The sequence below is a fragment of the Aotus nancymaae genome, unplaced genomic scaffold (assembly GCF_030222135.1).
Source record: "Aotus nancymaae isolate 86718 unplaced genomic scaffold, 86718_ANA_hifiasm-v0.15.2.pri h1tg000016l, whole genome shotgun sequence".
Taxonomy (NCBI): domain Eukaryota; kingdom Metazoa; phylum Chordata; class Mammalia; order Primates; family Aotidae; genus Aotus; species Aotus nancymaae.
The window spans coordinates 53,471,648-53,494,959 of record NW_026988428.1 but is presented as its reverse complement, the minus strand read 5'-3'; the positions used below and the strand labels follow the sequence as shown (position 1 = coordinate 53,494,959).

General features: G+C 36.1%; 1 protein-coding gene across 7 annotated transcripts in view; it reads left to right on the top strand.

Annotated features, from left to right (window-relative positions):
- Positions 1 to 4,168: 4,168 nt before the first annotated feature.
- Positions 4,169 to 23,312, top strand: part of ABCC9 (ATP binding cassette subfamily C member 9) — a 164,595-nt gene continuing 145,451 nt past the window's right edge. For 2 of the 7 annotated variants that reach the window (XM_021666848.2, XM_021666846.2), the window contains exons 1-3: positions 17,181 to 17,970; positions 18,336 to 18,454; positions 22,428 to 22,589. In XM_021666848.2, the coding sequence (XP_021522523.1) occupies positions 22,448 to 22,589 (142 nt within the window). In that variant the 5' untranslated portion in view covers positions 17,181 to 17,970; positions 18,336 to 18,454; positions 22,428 to 22,447. Of the gene's footprint in view, positions 4,258 to 17,180; positions 17,971 to 18,335; positions 18,455 to 22,427; positions 22,590 to 23,312 lie in introns of those variants that run through there. The other 5 variants (XM_021666847.2, XM_021666842.2, XM_064377331.1 and 2 more) reach the window with 4 other exon arrangements.

Genomic DNA, 23,312 nt, shown 5'->3' with positions numbered 1-23,312 from the left:
CTTTAACAAACAGATAGTGTCTTCACTGAAAGTAGTGATTAGCTCTTGGCCCAAAGAATACTCTTGGCCTGTGGCCTTTGAACACTGGCAGTGACTGAAGAACTTTCTCCCTTTTTTTTTTTGTTCACATCTGGTAATCTCTCTTTTTTTTTCCTTTTTACTTGACATGTAATGATTATAGGTATTTATGGGACACTGAATGATAAATGTATATGATGATACATGTATATAATGTATAATGATCAAATCAGGGTAATTAGCATATCCACAACCTTAAATGTTTATCATTTCTTGGTATAAGGAACTTTCAAAATCTTTTTGAAAATATAAAAGAAAATTAACTATGTCAAACTACATTCATCCTACAGTGCTATCAAATGCTAGGACTTATTCCTCCTATCTAGTTGTAACTTTGTATCTTTTAACCAACCTTTCCCTATTTCTCCCCACAACTACCTTTCCCAACCTCTGGTAACCACAATTATTCTCTCTACTTCTATGATTGCAACTTGTTTTTAGCTCCAACATATGAATGAGAACAGTATTTATCTTTCTATGCCTGACTTATTTCATTTCAGATAAGGTCCTCCAGGCTCACCTATGTTGCTGCAAATGAATACATTTCATTCTTTTTATGGCTGAATAGCATTCCATTTTTACATGTACCAAATGTTCTTTATTCATCTGTTGATGGGCATTCAGTTTGTTTCTATATCTTGGCTATTGTGAATAGTGTTATAATAATAAACCTGGGAGTGCAGATATCTCTTCAGTATACTATAATTTATTTTATGAGACTGGCAGAATCCTAATATCAAAATTGAATGAAGACATTTCTGAAAAACAAACAAAAAACAACCCCTAAACATCAAAAAGAAAGAAAGAAATGAAAAGAAAATGAATGTCCTTCTTAAAGACAGATGAAGAAATTATAAATAAGATATAAATAAATTGAATCCAGGAATATATAAAACAAAGATGATATCATGACCCAGGAAAACTTACCTCTGGAATTCAAGGTTGGTTTAACATTCAACAATCAAACAATTTTTGTCTATTGACAGAATAAAGGAGAAAGAGCTTATGGTCATCACAATATATGCAGAAAAATTTTTTATAAAATTCAACAACAATTCATAATAAACTCTTTAAGCAAACCGTGAATAACAGGAAATGTCCCTGATATGACAAAAGTAATTTATGAAAATCCTACCCATAATATCATATTTAATAGTCAAAGACTGAATCCTTTTACCTCATACTGAGACCAAGTCAATGATATCCACTCTAATTATTCCTATTCAGCATCATACTGGAAGTGATACCTACTATAATAATACAAGAAAGAAGAAACAAATACTGATGGAAAAGAAGGAAAGCTGTCTTTATTTGTAGATGATACCATCATGAACATAGAAAATCTTAAGGAATCTACAAAAGTACTAGAATTTATAAGTGAAGTTAGCAATGTTGCAAGATACAAAGACATTTCCACACTAGTAATGAACAATTACAAAATGATATTTAAAAAGACCATTTACAGTACCATCAAAATCACAAAATATTTTGAGATAGATTTAGTGAGCTATGGTGTATACAGGATATATACACTGAACAAAGTTCAAAACATAGCTGAAATATAAAGGAAGACCTAGCTAAATAGAGTGACGTGTTGCATTCATGGATTGGAAGACTCAGTGTTAAGATGTAAATCTCCTTAAACTGATCTATAGATTCAATACAATCATACTCAAAATATTAGTGGAATTTTGTAGAAATTGACAAACTAATTAACTTCAGAATTTACACAGAAGTGAAAAGTGCATGGAATAACTCAAGTAATCTTGAAAATGAAGACTATTGAAGAACTTATTTTACATGATTTCAAAATTTACTAAAAATCTATGGTATAAAGAAGAATGGTAAAGGAAAAAGGATAGACATGGATAAATGGTATAAAACAGAAAGTTCAAGAGAAGCTTTACATGTATGCTCAAGTTATTTTCAACAAAGATGCCAAGGTAGTTTGGTGGGGGAACAGACTGTTTTTCCAAAAATGAAATTTATCCACACACACCAAAAATCAGAAAATGAGCCTCAATATCTACCTTATACCTTACACAAAAGTAAACCAAAAGTAGAACATAGAAGCAACACAAAAGCTATGGCCATATGATTCCTAGAAATAAATGTAGGAGAATATATTTATGTCTTAGACCAGACAAAAATTTCTTAGAGAGGAAAGCCAATGCACTAAGATATTAAATGAACAAATAAAAATTGATAATTTTAACTGATCAAAATTAAAATATTCCTTAAAAACACCACTAAGGAAATGAAAGAGCAAGCCACCAATGGGCAAAAAATGTTCTCAATACATATAGCTGACAAATAACATATGCATAATATATTTTTTTAAAAGTAATAGAAAGAATGAATAAGACCTAGTATTTGATAGCACAATGGGGCGATTGTAGTCAATAACTTAATAATGTTATTGTATATTTAAAAATAAGTAAGAGTATAGTTGTTTTGTTTGTATTATGAAGGATCAGTGCTTAAAGGGATGGATTTTCCATGATGTGTTTATTATGCATTGTATGCTTATATCAAAACATCCCATGTACCCATAAAGGTATACACCTACTATGTACTCACAAAAATTAAAAATTAAAATTAAATATGTAGATATATTTTAAAAGTCACAATTCAATAATTAAAAGATAACCCAGTTAAAACAAGATAGGCAACAGTGTAAACAGATGCTTTACAAAAGAGGTGCATTAGTTTTCCATTGTGGTGTAACATACTGCCACAAACTTACGTGACTTCTAACAATACCCATTTATTATCTCACAGTTCTGTTGGTCCAAGTGGGCTTGATGGGGTTTTTTGCTTAGCGTCTTTCAAGCAAAAATCAAGATGTTGACCAGGCTGGGCTCTTATTAGGAGGATCCAACTTTTATTTGGAGAATTCACTTTTAGGTTCATTGAGGTTTTTGGAAGAATTTTACTCCTCATGGCTGTAAGGAATGAAGTCCTCATTTTCTTGCTGCTTGTTGGCTGGGGACTATGTGCAGGTCTTGAGGCCGGCCACTCATAGACCCTTGACTCATGGCTCTCTTCATCTAAGGAACAGAGAACCCCCCTCACATCAAATACTTCTCATTTTTTAGCTCTATCCGAATTTCTTTTCTACTACCAGTCTGAGAAAACTTTGATTTTAAAAGGGTTTATGGGCTGGGCATGATGGCTCACACCTGTAATACCAGCACTTTGGGAGGCTGAGGTGGGTGGACCACCTGAGGTCATGAGTTCGAGACCAGCCTGGCCAACATCTGGTCTCTACTAAACGCCATCTCTACTAAAAATACAAAAAAACCCCATCTCTAAAAAAGTACAAAAATTAGCTGGGTGCAGTGCTGGGCACTTGTAATCCCAGCTACTCAGGAGGCTGAGGCAGGAGAATCACTTGAACCTGGGAGGCAGAGGTTGCAGTGAGCTGAGATCGTGCCACTGCACTCCAGCCCAGGCGACAGTGAGAGACTGTGTCTCAAAAAAAAAAAAAAAAAAGATTTATGTGATTAAACTAGGCCTGGAAAATCTGCCTATTTTTTCTTTTTTCCCCTTTATTGAAGTGTAACTGACAAATAAAATTTTATATATTTAAACTGTACAACATGATGATTTGATATATGTTGCAAAATGATGATCACACTCAAGTTAATATATCACCTCACATAACTGCTTTTTTAAAAATGTGAGGACACACTTAAGGTCCACACTTTCAGCAAATTTCAAGTATACAATGCAATATTATTAGCTATAGTTATATTCTACATTAGATACTCAGAACATACTTATAACTGCAGGTTTGTACCATCTGGCCAACTTCTCCCCACTTTCCCCTCTCCCTAGCCCTTGGCAACCACTATTCTACTTCAAAATGTGAGGACACACTTAAGGTCCACACTTTCAGCAAATTTCAAGTATACAATGCAATATTATTAGCTATAGTTATATTCTACATTAGATACTCAGAACATACTTATAACTGCAGGTTTGTACCATCTGGCCAACTTCTCCCCCCTTTCCCCTCTCCCTAGCCCTTGGCAACCACTATTCTACTTCCACTTTCTATGAGTTTGACCTTTTTTGTTCTTTTTAGATTCCACACACAAGTATTTGCCTTTTTCTCACTGGATTATTCTACTTAGCATCATGCCATCCAGGTTATCCATGTTGTTGTCACGAATGGTAAGGTTTCCTTCTTTCTTATGTCTGAATAATATGTCATTACATGTGTATATGAAATGTATATACATACATATATAATGTACATAAAATATATATGTATATGTTTTATTTATTCATTTCTTCATCAATAGACAGGTTGTTTCCATAGCTTGATCACTGTGAATAATGTAAAAAACATGGGAGTTCAGATATGTTCTCCTTGAGAACTGATCTTTGTTTCCTTCGGATATATACTCAGAAGTGGTATTGCTGGATGGTATGGTAGCTCTGCTTTTAATTTTTTGAGGAACCTCCACACCGTTTTCTGTAATGGCTGTATCAATTTACATTTCCACTAACAGTGCTCAAGGGTTTCCTTTTCCTTAAATCCTCATCAATATTTATCTTACCATTTTGATAATAGCCGCTCTAACAGATGTGAAGTGATATTTCATGGTAGTTTTAATTTGCATTTCCTGATGATTAGTGATGTTTACCACATTTTCATATACCTATTGGCCATGTGTCTGTCTTCTTTGGCAAAATGTCTATTCAAGTTCTTGGATTATTTGTCTATGTGTTTTTTTAAATGATATTGAGCTTTATCAGTTCCTTATATATTTTAGATGTTAACCCCTTATCATATAAATGGTTTGCAAATATTTTCTCCCATTCTGTGGGTTGCCTTTTCATTTTGTTGTTTCCTTTTTTTGTGCAGAACCTTTTTAGTTTCATGTGGTTCCATTTGTTTATTTTTAGTTTAGTTGCCTATGCTTTTGGTGTTAAATCTAAGGAATCATTTGCCAAGATCAATGTCAAGAAGATTTTCTCCTATCATTTCTTTGAAGATTTTTATAGGTGCAGATCTGACATTTAGTTTTTAATAAATTTGAGTTTATTTTTGTGTATGATGTAGGATAGGAGTCCAACGTCATTCTTTTTATTTGTGAATATCCAGTTTTTCCAACACCATTTGTTGAAAAGACTATTCTTTCCTCACTGTGTGATATTGACACCCTTGTTGAAGATCAGTTGACTATATATATATGGGTTTATTTCTGGATTCTCTCTTCTGGTTCATTGGTCTTTGTGTCTGTCTTTATGCCAATGCCGTACTGTTTTGATTACTGTAGCTTTCTAATATATTTTGAAATCAAGATGTGTGATGCCTCCAGCTTTGTTCTTCTTTCTCAAGATTGCATTGGCTATTTGGGATCTTACTGTGTTCCCCTAAAAATATCAGGATTTTTTTTCTGTTTCTGTAACAAATGCCACTGGGATTTTAATCAGGATTACATTGAATTTGTAGTTTGCTTTGGGTAGTATGTATGTTTTAACAGTATTTATCCTCCAATCCATGAACACAGGATGACTCTTTATTTATATCTTCAATTCTTCCTGCTTTTAAAAATTGATACATAATTATCATATTTATGGGGTACATGTGACATTTTTATACATGTATACAATGTGTAATATTCAAATGTGATTAGGATAATCTATCTTCTCAAACATTTGCCATTTCTCCATGTTGGGAATATTTAAAATATTATCTTTTAATTATTTTGAAATACACAATAAATTATAGTTAACTATAGTCACTCTACTGTGCTATTGAACACCAGAACTCATTCCATCTAACTGTATTTTTGTAGTCATTAACCAACTTCTCTTAATTCTCCCCTGGCAACTCCCACCTGCTTCCCAGCCTCTGGCTACCATTATCCTATTCTCTCCCTACATGAGATCAACTGTTTTAGTTTCCACATATGAATGAGAACATACTGTATTTCTCTTTCTGTGCCTAGTTTATTTTAGCTAACATATTCATCTCCAGTTCCATCTATGTATGCTGCAAGTGTATGTTTTCAATTTCTTTCATCAGTGTCTTATAGTTTTCAGTGTACAAATCTTTTGGTTCTTAGTTAAATTTATTCCTGAGTATTTTATTGTTTTTTTATATTACTGAAATTGAGTTGCTTTCATTATTTCTCTTTTAGATTGTTGTTAGGGCATTGACCACAACTGATTTTTGTATGTTGATTTTATATCCTGCAACTTTATGAACTTGTTCATTTGTTTTAGCAGGTTTTTCTGGTGCAACTTTTAGAGTTTTCTGCATATAAGTTCAGATCATCTGTAAATTATACTGTGTCATTTCCAATTTGGATGTTTTTTTAAATTTCTTTTTCTTGCCTAATTATTCTGGCTACAACTTTCAGTAGTACGTTGAATAGAGTGATGATAGTGGCCACCCTTGTCTTCTTCCTGAACTTAAAGGAAGTGTTTTCCAGCTTTTCATGATGAATATGATGTGAGCCATGGGCTGGCCATATATGACCTTTATTATGTTGAGGTATATTCCTTCTAAATATCATATTTGTTGAGAATTTTTATTACAAAAGATATTGAATATTTTCCAAACTTGTTTTGTGTCTATTGAAATGATCATATGATTTTCACCTTTCATTCTGTTAATATGGTTTTTCACATTTATTGATTTGCATATGTAAAGTCATCCCTGGGATAAATCACAGTTGATCATGGTGTATGATTCTTTTAATGTGCTGTTGGATTTGGTTTGCTAGTATCATGTTAAGAATTGTATATCTATGTTCAGCAGGAATATTGGCTGGTATTTTCTTTTCTTGTAGTTTTCTTGTCTATCTTTAGCATCACAGAAATTCTGGCCTCATAAAATGAGTTTGGAAGTGTTCCATTCTCTTCAATATTTCTGGAAGCACTTGAGAACAATTAGTATTAATTTTTCTTTAAATATTTGGCAGAATTCCCTTGTGAAGCCATCTGGTACTGACTTTTCATTGTTGGGAGATTTTTGATTACTGATTCAATCTCCTTACTAGTTTTAGGCCTGCTAAGATTTTCCATTTCTTCATGATTCACTATTGGTAGGTTTTGTGCTTCTAGGAATTTATCCTCCTTTTTTAGGTTATCCAATTTATTGGCATATAATTTTTCATAGTAATCTGTTACAATCCTTTGTATTTATGTCATATCAGTTATAATGTATTCTCTTTCATTTTTGAGTCTTTTCTCTTTTTTCTTAGTATAGCTAAGGATTTTAAAATTTTGTTTATCTTTTCAAAAAATCAGCTCTTCATTTTGTTGGTCTTTTGTTTTTATTGTCTCTATTTTATGTATTTCTTCTCTCAGCATTGTTATTTTCTCTCCTCTGCTAATTGTGGGCTTAGCTTGTTCTTTTTCTAGTTCCTTGAGGTATAACATTAGGGTTTTTTTAATTTGAGATCTTTCATTTTTCTAATGTAGGTATTTATCATTATTGAATTCCCCCTGTACTGCTTTTGCTGCATCCCATAAGTTTTGGGATGTTGTGTTTTCATTTTCACTTGTTTCAAGATTTTTAAAAAATGTTCTCTTTTGATTCTTCTTTGACCCATTAATTGTTCAAGAGTGTTAGTTTCCACATATTGTGATGTTTTCAAGATTTCTCATGTTATTCATTTCCAATTTTATACTATTGTAGTTGGAAAAGATAGCTGGTATGATTTCAGTCTTCTAAAACTTGTAAAAACATGTTTTGTGACCTAATATATAATCCATCCTGGGAGAATATTCTGTGTACACTTAAGAAGAATTTGTATTCTAATATTGTCATATGTCAATTCCAGTGTTTTGCTATTGGTTTTCTGTCTGAACTATCTATCTGGTCCTGAAAGTAAGGTGTTAAAATTCCTTACTGTTGTTGCATTGCTGTTTATTTCTTCTTTTAGTTGTGTTAATACTTGCTAAATATACTTAGATGCTCTAATTCTGGATACATATATATTTACAGTTGTTATATGACCTCTTTATTGTAACATAATTATATTTTTTTCTCTTGTTGAATTTTTGAGGTTAAGTCTATTTTATGTGATAAAAGTATAGCTACCCATTCCTGCCCTATTTTAGTTTTCATTTGCATGGAATATATTTTTCATCCCTTCATTTTCAGCCTATATTTGTCCTGAAAGCTGAAATCAGTATTTCATAGGCAGTAAATAGTTGGGCCCTTTAAAATATCTACTTAGCCACTATATGTCTTTTGATTGAAGAATTTAATTTATTTACATGTAAACTAATGATTGCTATTTAAAGACTTACTACTGCCAACTGCTCATTGTTTTCTAGTCTTTCTTGATGTCTTTCTTTGTGATTTTATAGTTTTCTGTAGTGGTATCCTTTGGTTTTCTTCTTTTTATCTTTTGTGAATCTGCTATAGGTTTTTGCTCGATAGTTACCATGAGACTCACATAAAACATAACAGTCTTTTTTGAGCTGACAACAACCTAACTTTAATTGCTTACAAAAAACTCTACCCTTTTACTCTAATGACAATTTGTGTTTTGATGTTATATTTTTATATTGTGTATTCATTAGCAAATTTTTTACTTTTAGTTGTTTTTAAATATTTTTGTCTTTTAACCTTTATACTAGAGTTAAATGATTTACACACCACCATTGCAGTATCAGAGTATTCTAAATTCAGCTATATACTGTGATTTACTAGTGAGTTTTATATGTTCACATATTTTCATGTTACTAAGTCTCTTTTCACTTCAGATTGAAGAATTTTCTTTAGCATTTATTTTAAAGCATGTCTGGTGATGATGAACTCCCTTAGCTTTGCTTTGTCTGGAAAATCTTTCTGTCTCCTTCATTTTTGAAGGTTAGCTTTCCTAGGTAAAATATTTTTGGTTGCCAGTTTTGTAAATTTCAGCACTTTGAATATATCATTTTACTCTCTACTGGCCTTTAAGGTTTCCAGTGAGAAATCTCTTGATAGTCTTTTGGAAGTTTCCTTGTATGAGATAAGCTTTCTTTTTTTCTCTTGCAGTTTTCAAAATTCTTACTATTTTATTTTTTGCAGTATTCTTATAACATGTCTTGGTGAAGTTCTCTTTAGCTTTAATCTGTGTTGGGAGTCTCAGGTTTATTTCAGGATGTTCATATCTCCTTTCAGATTTTGGAAGTTTTCAGCCATTATAACTTTAAATAAATAAGCTTCTGGTCCTTTTTTCTCTTTTCTCCTTCAAATTGAATAATGCAAATATTGTTTTATTTGATGATGTCCCATAATTCACATAGACATTTTTCACTATTCATTTTTTTTCTATTTCTTCCTCTGACTGGACAATTTCATATTTTTTGGATTATGTAAAAATAATTTAATCTTTTAAAAGAATGACTTCCACCAAGATGGCCGAATAGGAACAGCTCCGGAGCACAGTTCTCAGCAAGAGCAACAGAAGGCAAGTGATCTCCACATTTCCAACCGAGGTACTAGGTTCATCTCAGTGGGACTGGATGGACAGTGGGTGTGGCCCATGAAAGGCAAACTGAGGCAGGGTGGGGCACTGCTTCACCTGGGAAGTGCCAGAGACCACCACTTCTACCCAACAGAGGCTATCAGGGACTTTTTTGGCCACTCCAGCATTCCAGTTCAGATGCTGTGCTTCTCCCATGGTTTTTGCAGCCCACAGACCAGGAAATTCTCACCCAGTCAACAGGCACTGCAGGTTTCCAGTGCAAATCTGGGTGGTGAATTCAGCTGGGGCCACGGGTCTCCAGCACAAATCTGAGCAGCCATTTTGACTGGTGGTTGGAATGCTTGCGAGACAGAGCCTGCCATACCCCTGAGAGAAAGGGGGCTGAAGGCAGGGAGCCAGATGATCTGGCTTGGTGGGTTCCACCCCCACAGAGACCAGCAAAAGCCCACTGGCTTGGGAGTTTCGCAGCCAGCACAGCAGTTTGAGCTCAACCCAGGATGGTTGAGCTCAGTGCGGGGAAGGGCATCCACCATTATCAAGGCAGTCCACCATTACCAAGGCAGTCCACCATTACCGAGGCAGCCCACCATTATGGAGGCAGTCCACCATTACAGCAGCAGTCTGCCATTACTGAGGCAGTTCTAACCTTACCTGTGTAAACAAAAGCATAAGGAAGTTGACACAACAGCTGGGTGGAGCCCATGGCAGCTCAGCAATGCCTCTGCAGGCAGATTGTGACTCGACTCCCTCCTCGCTGGGCAGGGCATCTCTGAAAAAAGGCAGCAGCCCATCAAGGACTTATAAATAAAGCCCCACCTTCCTGGGACAGAGCACCTGGGAAAAGGGGCAGTTGTGAGTTCCACCGCAGCAGACTTAAGCGTTCCCGAACGGCAGCTCTGAAAGGAACAATGGAGCTCCCAGCACAGCACCTGACTTCTGATAACGGACAGACTACCTCCTCAAGTAGCTCCCTGACCCTCATATGTCTAAAGAGACACCTCATACAGGAGAGCTCTGGTTGACATCTGGTGGGTACTCTCCTGGGATGAAGCTCCCAGAGGAAGGAACAGGCAGCAATTCTTGCGGTTCTGCAGCCCCCACAGATGATTCTGAGGCAAGCAGGGTCTGGAGTGGACCTCCAGCAGTCCTGCAGCAGAGGGGTCTGACTGTTAGAAGGAAAACTAAAAAACAGAAAGAAATAACTTCAACATCAACAGAAAGAACATCCAGTCAGAGACCCCATCCAAAAGTCACCAACTTCAAAGACCAAAGGTAGATAAATCCATGAAGATGGGAAGAAACCAGTGCAAAACAGATGAAATCACCAAAAACCAGAATTTCTCTCCTCCTCCAAAGGATCACAACTCCTTGCCAACAAGGAAACAAAACTGGATGGAGAATGAGTTTGATGAATTGACAGAAGCGGGCCTCAGAAAATGTGCAATAACAAACTTCTCTGAGCTAAAGGAACAGGTTCTAACCCAATGCAAAAAAACAAAAACCTTGTAAAAAGGTTAGACGAAATGCTAACTAAAAAAACCAGCTTAGAGAAGAACTTAAATGACTTTTTAGAGCTGAAAACACAGCATAAGAACTTCATGAAACACACATAAGTTTTAATAGCTGAATCAATCAAGCAGAAGAAAGGATATCAGAGATTGAAGATCAACTCAATGAAATAAAACAAGAAGGCAAAATTAGAGAAAAAAGAGTGAAAAGAAATGAACAAAGCCTCCAAGAAATATGGGATTATATGAAAAGACCTAATCTGCATTTGATTGAGTGTACCTGAATGTGATGGGGAGAATGAATCCAAGCTGGAAAACACTCTTCAGGATATTATCCAGAAAAACATCCCCAAACTAGCAAGGCAGGCCAACATTAAAATCCAGGAAATACAGAGAATACCACAAAGATATTCCCCAAGAAGAGCAACCCCAAGGCACGTATTCATCAGATTCACCAGGTTTGAAATAAAGGAAAAAAATGCAGAGAGAAAGGTCAGATTACCCATAAAGGGAAGTCCATCAGATTCACAGTAGATCTCTCAGCAGAAACCCTATAAGCCAGAAGAGAGTGGGGGCCAACATTCAACATCATTAAAGAAAAACTTTCATCCCAGATTTCATATCCAACCAAACTAAGCTTCATAAGTAAAAGAGAAACAAAATCCTTTATGGACAAGCAACTGCTGACAGATTTCGTCACCACCAGGCCTGCCTTACGAGAGCTCCTGAAGGAAGCACTAAACATAGAAAGGAACAACCAGTACCAGCCACTGCAAAAACATACCAAATGGTAAAGACCATTGACATAATGAAGAAACTGCATCAACTAACAGGCAAAATAACCAGCTAGTATCAAAATGGCAGAATCAAATTCACACATAACAATATTAACCTTAAATGCAAACGGTCTAAATGCCCCAATAAAAAGATACAGACTGGCAAATTGCACAAAAAGTTCTCTTTGAACTCACTGAGCTTCCATAAGACAATTATTTTAAATTATTTGCCCAACAATTTATAAATCTCTACTTCTTTTAGGTCAGTCCCTTGAAAATTGTGTTTCTCTGGTACTTTGTTTCCTTGACTTTTCATGTATCTTATAGTTTTGCATTGATATCTGAGCAATTGATGGAGTAGTTATTCCTTCCAGACTTTATAGACTAGCTTAGCTGGGCAAAGACATTCACCTGCATGTGAGTGTGAGGGCATTGACTAAATGAGATGTGGAAATTATGGCTTTGGGGAAGGCCCAGTGGTGAAATCTCCACATCGGCTGAGGTTAACACTGGCAAAGATTGAAGGATTCTTTAATGGCCAAGGCAATGCATATCTGCAGTGGTGATAAAAACAGTTGGGATCTTTGGTGGCTTCTAGGAACCTCTTGATCTCTTCTTGTCTCACAGGGGATGTCATTGTTGAGAGGATCCCTCTTGGGGCCAAGCCCAGCACATGGGCACCCTCACTGTGGCAGTGGCAATGGTGTCTGATGCACAAGTGGGCATCTGTGCAGCAGCCACAGAGATAGAGTCTGGAACACAGGCACTTGTGGACAGATAGCAGCTCCAGGGTCCAGGGCCCTGGCTAGCTCACACTGACAGGAGTTCCAATGTTTGAGATGTAGAAGTGACCATATAGCCAGGGTCCAGAGTATAAACAGATGAAGACAGACAGTGGCGCTGTGTTCAGGGCACTGGCTCTACTTTGACAGCAGTGGCTCTAGTGCCTGAGACACAAGTATATGTGCAACAGTCATAGAGCTAGGTATGGAGTGTGGACATATGCAGAGTGTTCACAGAACTGGTGTCCAAGGTGTATGTGTGTACTGAGAAGCTGTGACTCTGAGTTCCAGAGCATGCATGAGGTTGGGGTTAGGGGTGGCAGTCCTGGTCTCTGGTCAACACAAAAGCACATCCTTTTAGAGAGTGGGCAGCAATGTTTCCCTCTCCTGGAGATCTATGGTGGGATGGCTGTTGGTTACTTCAATGGCAAAAGCTGCTGATATCCTCTGTAGAGAAGGCCAGTGGGGTCAGTGCCAACAAACACTACAGTGTTTTCTGCTGTGGGGGTTTTTGAGGTACTCAGTGGTTAAGACTACCAAGGTCCTATACAGAGTAGCCACTGTGGATCATGATGGGACCAACATATGGCTGATACAGATACCCCATCCCTATTTGTTTATATCCATCTGCAGACATTGCTAAGCCAATCTTTCAAGTGACCTTTTTTTTTTTCCCCCACTGTGTTTTTGCTAACTGGATTTTTGAGCCCTCCTAGGTCCATTTTTGTTTGTGGATAGCTGTCTAATTGTTGTGTTTTGTGGAAGTATAAAGGCTGGTGGCTCTTATTTTGTCATCTTCCTGATGTTACTCTAATCTGCCTATTTTAAAGTCAACTAATTAGGAACCCTAATTACATCTGCAAAATCCCTTTTGTCATGTAACATAATGTAATAACGGGAGTAACACCAGGAGCAATTATCATGGGAGCCACCATAGAGTTATGCCTACCATGAAAAAATATATAAATGACCAGTAGTACCATGAAAATATGTGTTCAAAATCATTTGTTGTAAGGTAGATGCAAATTAAAACCATAAGGTAGATGAAAATATGTGTTCAAAATCATTTGTTGTAAGGTAGTTGCAAATTAAAATCAAGAACCAGTTCACATGCAATATGAGGACTAAAATTTAGAAAAACAACAACAATGACAATACTAAATATTGGCAAGATTGTGGAGCAACTGGAACAGTCATAATTTTCTTGAGGGAATGTAAAATGTTTCAATCACTTTGAAGAATATTTTGATAATTTCTGTAAAGTTAAATGTATGGTTACCATATGACTCAGCAAATCCACTGCTTAACATTTACCCAAGAAGAAAAAAAAAAAAACTATGTTTACAAAACTGTTCACTGAAACTTCGTTCATCACTGCCAAAAATGGGAAATAACCTAAACATATACAGATAGGTGAATGAATAAACAAACTGTGCATATTCATACAGTGAAATTCTTCTCAGCAATAAAAGGAATAAAATTGATATATATAACAACATGGATGAATCTCAAAAATATTATGCTTACCTGAAGAAGCCAGACACAAGAGAGTACGTACTGTATGACTCCTTTTATATGACATTTGTGAACTAATCTCTAGTGATAGACCTCAGATCATTTGTTACCCTAAGTAAGAGATGGTTAGACTGACTAGTTAAAGGCATAGGAAAACTTCCTGGAGAGATAGAAATACTTCATATCTGGAATCAGGGCTATTTCAAAAGAGTTTGGATTTTACATGTATCATAGATACTTTTTATTTTATGAAAATTATACTTACCAATGTTGATTTAAAAATATATTGTATATATTTCTGACAGAAACAATGATTTATCTTTTTGTATTATTTAATACTTATGGAATTTGGTTAATGAAAATTAGAGATAAAATGCAAACAAGCTGTAAGTATTTGAAAAAGGGAAGGAAGGGTACCACTATTTGCAGATGAAATAATGTTTTCTGTAAAGTCAAGGTAACAGGGTGAAATAGTTCTGCAATTATTGAGAAGTCCTACTAAAGTGTCTGGATATAAGATAAATATACAATTTTTTGGACAAAATCAATAGTACATCCTTAATAGCAGTACAAATATTAAAATATAAATAGGAAATTTGTATGATCAATCTTTATAAAATATGCACAGACCTGCATAAATTTAATATTGAGGTAAAAGGAAGACAAATAAATGGGAAACTACATTTCTGGGTGAAGAGACAAAGCACTAAAAATATGTTCTTTATAAATTACTTTCTAGATTTAATGAAATTCCAATAAAATCCCCAAAAGAGAGGTGCTTTGAAAACTTTGAAAAGAGTGAAAAGGGGACTGGCACTATGAGGGTTAAAATACAATTTAATCTTTAATAATCAAATCAGTCTAATCATAGCAATATAATAAAAAATTGAAACACATCAAATAAACAGAATAGTTAGCCCAGAAACAAATCTTATTATGAACTAATTGTGTGTATATGACAAAGGTGGTATCATACCACAATGCAGAAGAAAAAGGTTATTCAGTAAATGGTGTTCATGTAACAAATAAAATATTAATGTAGATTTTCATCCCATGAAAATTTTAATGCCAAAATAAATTCCAAAATGAAATTTTTACAAAAGCCTTTAAACAAATATAAATAAAGGTAAATATTTATTAATGAAAGCATTGTAATACATTGCAATGGCAACAAGCAGCAAATTTGCTAACATAAAATTTCCCTTAAAAGAAAGTTCAATGAATTACAATAAACCCTAGAGATCTGACTCATCATTAGCTTCTGTGTCTAGCACATAGTGTGTGCTCTAATAAATCTTTTTTAAATACATAAAAACTTTTTTCTTATTTTTTTAAAGGCAGCACTTTTTTTTTAAATATGACAAATTGGGAAAAATGTGTCTTATATGGGAAGCAGGATTAGTATCCTCTTATAAAACATTTGATTTTAGTATCCTCTTATTAAATATTTATACAAATGATAAACTTCATTAAGACCCATGAAATACACAAGTATGTGAACAAACTGCCACAAAAGAGGGGATACAACGATTAATCAACATTGTGGAAATGTTGAATGTTCATAACAGAATTGAATATTATCTGTCAACTTAAGATATTTTTTAAAATAAAAAAATAGCAATATCCAATACTTGAGTATAAGCCTAATAGGTCATCTCATATAATTTGGGGGACTTACCACAAACTTTTTAGAAAGGTGATTTTGCATTCTATGTTGACCGCCTTAAAGATATTTACCACTTTTGATCCTGTAATTATTTTTCAGATAATTTATCTTAAAAAATTCCTTGTTAGAAAGAAAAAAAATTTCTGAAAAAAAGTTATCATATGATCACAGATATTAGTACAATTTAGCAACTATATCTCAAACAATGGGAAAATTAATTTTAAGTTATTGTATAGACTTTCAATGGAATATTATGTAGCCATTTAAATTATTTTAAATTATTTCAATTGTTTACCTTTATTGTCCCATTAAACAGGAAGCTGATACACAGGGGGTTTATATGACTGTTCAGTCACTGAACTAACTAGCAGGATTTGATATCGAGCAGGATGCCTTCCTAGTCCACCCTCTTAATCAATGCACCCTACGGCCTGTGTTTGTTAAACTATAACAAAAATGTTTTCAGTAGTTTTATGGGTGTGTGTGCACATGTGTATCTATGGAGGGGGGCTCACTGACCTCCACTGTTACAGTATCACATCTTCCAAAGTTTCTACAATAAGCATGATTTTTAAATATCATTGTAAATAACCTTAATAATTGTAATATTCTTTAAAAATCCTCAAGTAAACTTCATTTTCTGTAGTCACACTCAGAGTTTTCATCTTGGGATTATCTGCACCCCCTATTTCCAGTTCTCTCTCCACAGATGCCTTGGGGAGTCTGGCCCCACGTCCAACTTGCTCACACGGTCTCCCTGGGCTCCATCCATAGTATTAGGATCCTCACTGTTGAAGTGGGAGCTCTTATCTCCCTGCGTCGCTGCGGGCAGCGCCAGGGTACAGTTGTCAAGCGTTCAAAGGCCACAAGAACGGAGTCTTCGGACCGTCCCAGGTTTTCGCCTAAGTGGCCTCGCACATCTTTAGAGGCCGCGGGTTCAAGTCCCTGCCGCTGGCGCAGGCCAGGCACTCACCCGGAAATGCAGCGACCTTATCAAGCGTGGGGCGCCCGCGGAAAAATCCCTTGGGACTGGTAGGGCTGGAGTCGGCCTGGGCCCACTACATCGCAGAGGCCAGGAGGCCACCGGTGTTTAGGGGTCAGGTCTGGCTGGGGACCAGCGCCAGCAGCCCGCAGTCCTCCAGCAGTGCCCCTTGAGGATGGCGCGCGGAGCCTCGGGGGCAGCAGTCCGTCCGACTGACCATGTTTTACTGGAATAGGACAGTTGCTGAAAACAATGCTTATCTCGAGCTGACTCAAAACTGGCTCTTGAGAAAATCCAGTGTTAATTAAAGAGGGTTGTCGGGGGCAAAATTCACCGCTTGCGTTTTGCGGGGGAGTAGTTGGGGGATGATCGTTTTATAAACACGTTATCTCGAGAGTTTATTATGTCTCTGGTTGGGAACAGGAGAAGAGGGGGAACTGTTTGTGCAGTCCATGGGAACCGGCGTCTCACTTTCGGGGACGGTGGGCAAGGGTCGCCCTTAGATTGCGCGGCGGCTGGTCCCCCAGAGTAGCCAAGTTTTCCAGGTCGCTGGGGAAAAGGTGGAAAACTCGACTTGAGCCTGCCTTGCTCCTGTGAGACATTCGTGCACGAATAGCCCAGCAGTGGGTGCCTCTACCTAGAATGAGCCCTTCATTCCCCGGATCCGTTCAGGGGGAAGCAGCGAACCTGCAAATCCACTTCTTTCTGTGGCTGATAAAAGAGTGCTTACAGAGCGTGAAAAAATAACAAAACAAAACAAAACAAAGAAACAAGAATACCAGAGCTTGATTTAAGGGAAAAATAGTTATAACAGGACAAGAAAAAAAAAAAAAAAAAAAAAGAAAAAAGAAAAGAATACCTTGAGTGTTTTGACGTTTGAAAACCCGACTCCGGAGAATCATGGAATCATATTTCAAGTTCCAGTGTCTAATGAAGTTTAGAGGACGCCTTATCAGTCGGGTTTGTGAAATCGCAGCGTCGCGCGCCCCAGGTTACAGCTGGGCAGAGCAGGGATGGGGAGGGTCTCCGACCCCAGGCGCGGCGCGCGGGGCTTTGCCCAGTTTCCTGCCTCACAGTCGCGGAGTCTGTCCCGGCCCAGAGCAGTCTGTGGAATTTAGAAACTCGATAGGAGGCAGCAGCTGGTCTCCCACCACCCTAAAAATAATCCGCTCCGGCGCACTGCGTGCTTCGCCTAGGGGAGGAAAACTGTCATCGGAGTAAGTGAATCCGTGTCTTTTATATGAATGCTGTTTAAACATTTTAAGAAATAACTGTAAACTGTCGATTTTGAGCTAACATTTCTGCTACCCAAAAGCTCCCTCGCACTCTCTCGGCACTTAGCTTTCGCGATCGCTATTTCTAGAATTACGGGACGAGGCCCGGCTGGAGAAGTGAGGGGGTGGGGATTCAGGTTTCTAGTTTTACTTTAAAACTGCGGGCTCCTCCTCAAATCAGCTGGAAACAGTGAAAGGAGTTGTTATTAAGAGTTATTATTACCACCTTTCCTGTAGACAGTTCTTGTATTGTTCAAGAAGTCGTTTTCTATTTCTGCTTAATGTTTGTTACTCTTTGCTGTTTTTAGGAGTCCTGCTGGACGCAGGTTTGAAATTTACATCTTAAGACAGTGTAGGAAGTCGGTGTTTTGAAGGTAGCTCAAGTGCACCCGCAGGGGTTTGAAGCAGCGTGAAGCTATTGCCCAAGGTATTTATTTTTTGCTTTATTTGTTCAGTTTGGGATTAAAAAACAAATCCCATTTCAGTGTCTGTCTGAGGAATATCTACTGTGTAATTCCAATGCTTCTTTTGGTGTGGGTTGGTACTTCACAGCCACTGAAGAGTATGGGTGGATTCAGATCAGGCACTAAGTCAAAAGTCAGTGGTCATTTTTGCCAGTGATTTTCCTACTTGGATCGGTCGTAAGTATAGCCATGGTAGCTAGCTAACTAGCTATACATCTTCTAGTTCTTATTTCATGAACTATGGACTGAATCACTTCAAGGAGGTGATTACAGCATTTGTTTTTGCAATTGATGTCCATCCTGAAAATGCCCTAGATAATGATAAAGCCCTAAGTTCTTTAAAATGTCATGTTTCTCTTTCATAACATAATGTGGTTAGTCTCTAAACGACTAAAGAATTAATCGTTTTACATATAAGAATGAAATCTTTTATTTAAGTTTAGCATGCTTTCTCCAGGTGTTTCCAGCATTTTAAGCTCTCTGCAATTGCTGTTTGATCAGAACTAATGCTTTCTGCTAAGTGAGCAGGAAGGCAGGCAAGTTTTCACTTGCTTTACTTATAGTCTATTTCCAAAGGACAGGGCTGGCCAAAATAAATGATGTACCTTATATGCCTCAACACTTTAATGTGTTTTTAGAATTAAATCAGATAATTACTGTTCCTCCCTTGCAGAGGAACCAACAGACTGGATAAGTCAAGTATTATATTCACCAACCAAATCCAAAATTTATACACCCTAGATGTGTGGAATTTCATGTAATGCATTTCAAGGAATAAGAACACTGAGGTTGTGATTCTTGCCATGAAATTATAAGGTAGATAATTAGGAGTATTTCCATCGTATCTTATATGCTCTGTAGACATATATTAGAAGCAAAATTTCACTTTGATCTTTATTTTTAAAATTTATTCAGTCAAGTTCTCTAATTCTATCAACTTTCATAAACACCTGAACATGTTTTGATGGCTTATGCTTGTGGAAAGGAAAATACTGTATCTCCCCATCGACCCTACCTTTTCTCTCCCTCCTTGATGCTTGGGCCTCTGTTAGTGCTTAGCTGAATCCAAACAGCTCCAGAAGGGGTGGAGCTGAAGGATGTCAGGTGACATAGTTTAGCCAGAAAGAACAGCGATTTATACCCTTCCTAGAACATTCCCAATTGAACCTGGTGTCTGGGAGGGAAACATTAAATGGCAATTGATCCCTAGAAACGTGGATTCAATAAAATGCCTTTGATAAACACAATAATTATCAATATATCAGCAATAAGTTTATTGCCTCCCTCTTTTTGTCCATGTTGGGTTGTAATGGAAGCCAATTGTTAGAATGTACCACATGGACTCAGGATGTTGGATAAAGACTGCGGGTTAAAGGGAAAGGATAAAGGAGGAGTCAAAAGAAAAGGTGAAAGGAGACATGTAGTGAGCTAATGGACAGGTTCCGAGCCAGTCAGAAATGTGAAGTTAGAGTTTATGGCAGACAGGAAAAATCATTCTAAAGCGTTTATTTACCAACTTGAAGTTTACACCTTTGCATGATTTTATCATTGGTTATTTTCCTATCTTTTAGATCATATACCTTTACAATATACCCAGATCTACTGAGACTAAGATAAAATGATTTATATAGTCTAAGATCACAGGTACTGTTTCTGACGTGCCCAATTGGATTCCTAGTAACTAGCAGGTGGTAAACATCAATAAATGTTTTTAAAGTTAATTAGTTAATGGCATAGATTCCCAGATATATAGTATATAGCTGAAAATGTTCTTAAATTTTTCAGGTGATTGTATTTATCTGAGATCTTCAGTCCACAGTTACACACATTTATCTAAAGGCGATTTCATTGGTAGATTTCAGGATTGATTTAACACCAGGCAAGCAATGCTTATAGCTAATGACAGATGTAATTTGCAAAGCAGCAGGTTATACTTTAGCATCTACTTCAATATTAATAGTTTATAAATATGGCCAACTGGAATATTATAATTTTGAATAAGATTATAAAAGTTGCTAAAATAAAAATTATTTTCTAGTTTGTGCAAGGAAAGTTTATATATATGTTTTTCAATTGAGAATGGGCTTTCAGTTTCCTTTTATCATTTCTACTAAATAAAGAAGTAGTCTAAAAAATTTCATTACTAGCTATTAGTTTTTAGTTTTGTTTTTGTCTGTCTTTGCCAGAAATATATCTAACATATACCCATAAATTAATAACTTCCATTCTGCAGTTGTTTAAAAACTTCAATTCCTTTTTATTCTTTTATCCAGATTAAAACCTTAATAGCTTGTAAGAATTTACCAAGTGTATAACTTCACCTTGAGGTTTTAAAAATGTAAATTTTTTAACAAATATGAGGGAAAGACTCAACTAGGAGCATATCAATGATTTATTATAAAAAGAGCTTATCAGGAACAATATGTGAGAGGCATTCTGTATAAGCATTTAAGACTGTAAATACGCAGACTCTTTAGCTGAGCTAGTCATATAATTCTTTATATACCTTTGCTTGAAATTTGATTTCTCTAATGATTTACCTACCATTGACAATCTTTTCTGTGTAACACTCTTTTTCTTCTAGAAAAAGTATTGTTTGTGGCCATTGCTAAATCAATTATCAATGAAAGGAAAGAAAAGGTACTATGCTAGTTAATAAAATTTTTGCCAGGCTATGGTAATACAGCTCAGAATCCACTGTGACATAAATGTGGAAAAGACATGAAGTCTAGTGAGGTTAAAATCTTAAACTGCTACTTGTTTTAAAAAATAGCTAAGATACTTTCTTTAAAAAGCAGGTTGGTGGTTGTGTGATACAGTGGAAAGAAATAGTTATAAATCAGACATTTGGGTGTGGACCTGGCTGCTCTACTGATTGGCAAGTTACTGAACTTATCTAAACCTCAGTATCCTCCACTGTAAAAGATGAGTAACCACTAGCATTACAAGGTTGTTCTGAGGATTTAAGATATGCAAAGTGCCCAGAATTTAGTAGGTACTAAGTAAGTAGTAGGCATTATAAAATAAGTTTTCAGAATGTTAAAGCTTTTGCTGGAATTTCACAGCAGTATTTTGATGGAGCAGACCTTTGCTCATCTTGCATCTGTTTCAGGACAGCAATAATAGAAGACCATTAACATGTAAGTGAGAGCATGTCACTCCTCTGCCCGGGACTCCCCAGTGGCCCATTTCACTAAGAGTAGAAGTCACAATCCAGACAGTGACTTACAAAGCACTGTGTGACCTTGTCCTCTGTTTCCTCTCTAAACTCATCTACTGCTACTTATGGAGTACCAATTTCCAATTAAAAGGCATCCTGAGTTTCAAACTATCTGAGTAGTTTCCTTGACTAGTTCATTTGAGTTAGATTTAATTCATCTTGAGTATTTGACTTTTAATATTTTTCAGAAAAAGACTTACTGTTAACCGCCACACTGGTCTCTGAATATTAATGTTTCCTACAACTAATGAAATGTTTCAGCAAACTCTGTCACAATTTACTGAACAACTTGAGTTGTTTATTAGTACATTTTCAGTGACTGTGAGAAAATATTTGAAATTATATCATTTTGACTTTTTAGTCATTGGTTCAATCTTTTTTCTCCTCTTTCTTAATACATGACCATTTTGGTTCTTTGAAAGCATTTTAGTCAGACACTTGTTTGAGGTACTACTAAAGGTAGATATTAATTATAATACATTTTCCACATTAAAGAATTTTTCTCTGGAAATAAAAGCTATGGAAAGAAGATCTTACAGAACATACAAGCCTTTATAAGAAATCTTCAAGTTACTTTGGCATTGAGTTTCTTATTTCCTCAGCTATCAAGATAAAGGGGATTAATTTTATGATATAGCCCCTATTCAAGGCTACAATTTTATGAACAAGAGTTTACTAATGAGAGGATTTTTCTTTCTCATTTCTCTCCCTTTTAGAGTAAACCACATAAGAAGAGATGAGCCTTTCATTTTGTGGTAACAACATTACTTCATATAATATCAATGATGGTGTGTTACAAAATTCCTGCTTTGTGGATGCCCTCAACCTGGTCCCTCATGTCTTTCTGTTGTTTATCACTTTTCCAATATTGTTTATTGGTAAGTAATCTAATGTCCTATGTTATACCGCTTAATGTTTATATATATCATTAATGGCTGAGGTTTGGGGTCATGTTGACTTAATTTCTCTAACAAGGAAGTTGATGCCTGTGAGAAATGAACAAGCAAGTATTTTGTGTTTTTTAACGATGTATTTTTGACAGGTGATCTTCCGTAGGTGAAATTGAGGTCACATGCTTGCTTAGGAATGGGCTTCAGGTAGCAGTAGTGATTTTTTAAAAAGAAGGAAAGAGAGAAATATATGAGATAGATCTACAGCGTTAGTTGAGCACTTACTTTGGGCTAGGTAAAGGGAATGGAAAATGAATACAAGAGTACTTGCCTTCAGGGAATAGTCCAGTGTGGCAGATGTGTTAGTCACAAGAAATGACTATGCCACAAGTACAGGAACACATTAACCTGCTGAAACAACTCACTCTTTGGAGCTGGTGGGGAAAATAGTGAGTGACGTGTTTGAGGAATTGAAAGCTGCCAAGCATGCAAGTTACAGTGGGAGTGATGGGATGGTGTTTTTTGTAGAAAGAGGACATTCACAAACTATTTGGAAAGAAGTTAGTAATACAGTTTCCTCTATTATTTTATAGTTTACATATATATAAAATCTGACAAGGGCAATTATGAATAATTTGAATAACTTGCCCAAACAGACCCTTCAACTTCTTTAAAATTATGAAGTATTTTGATACATAAAATGATGGAGAA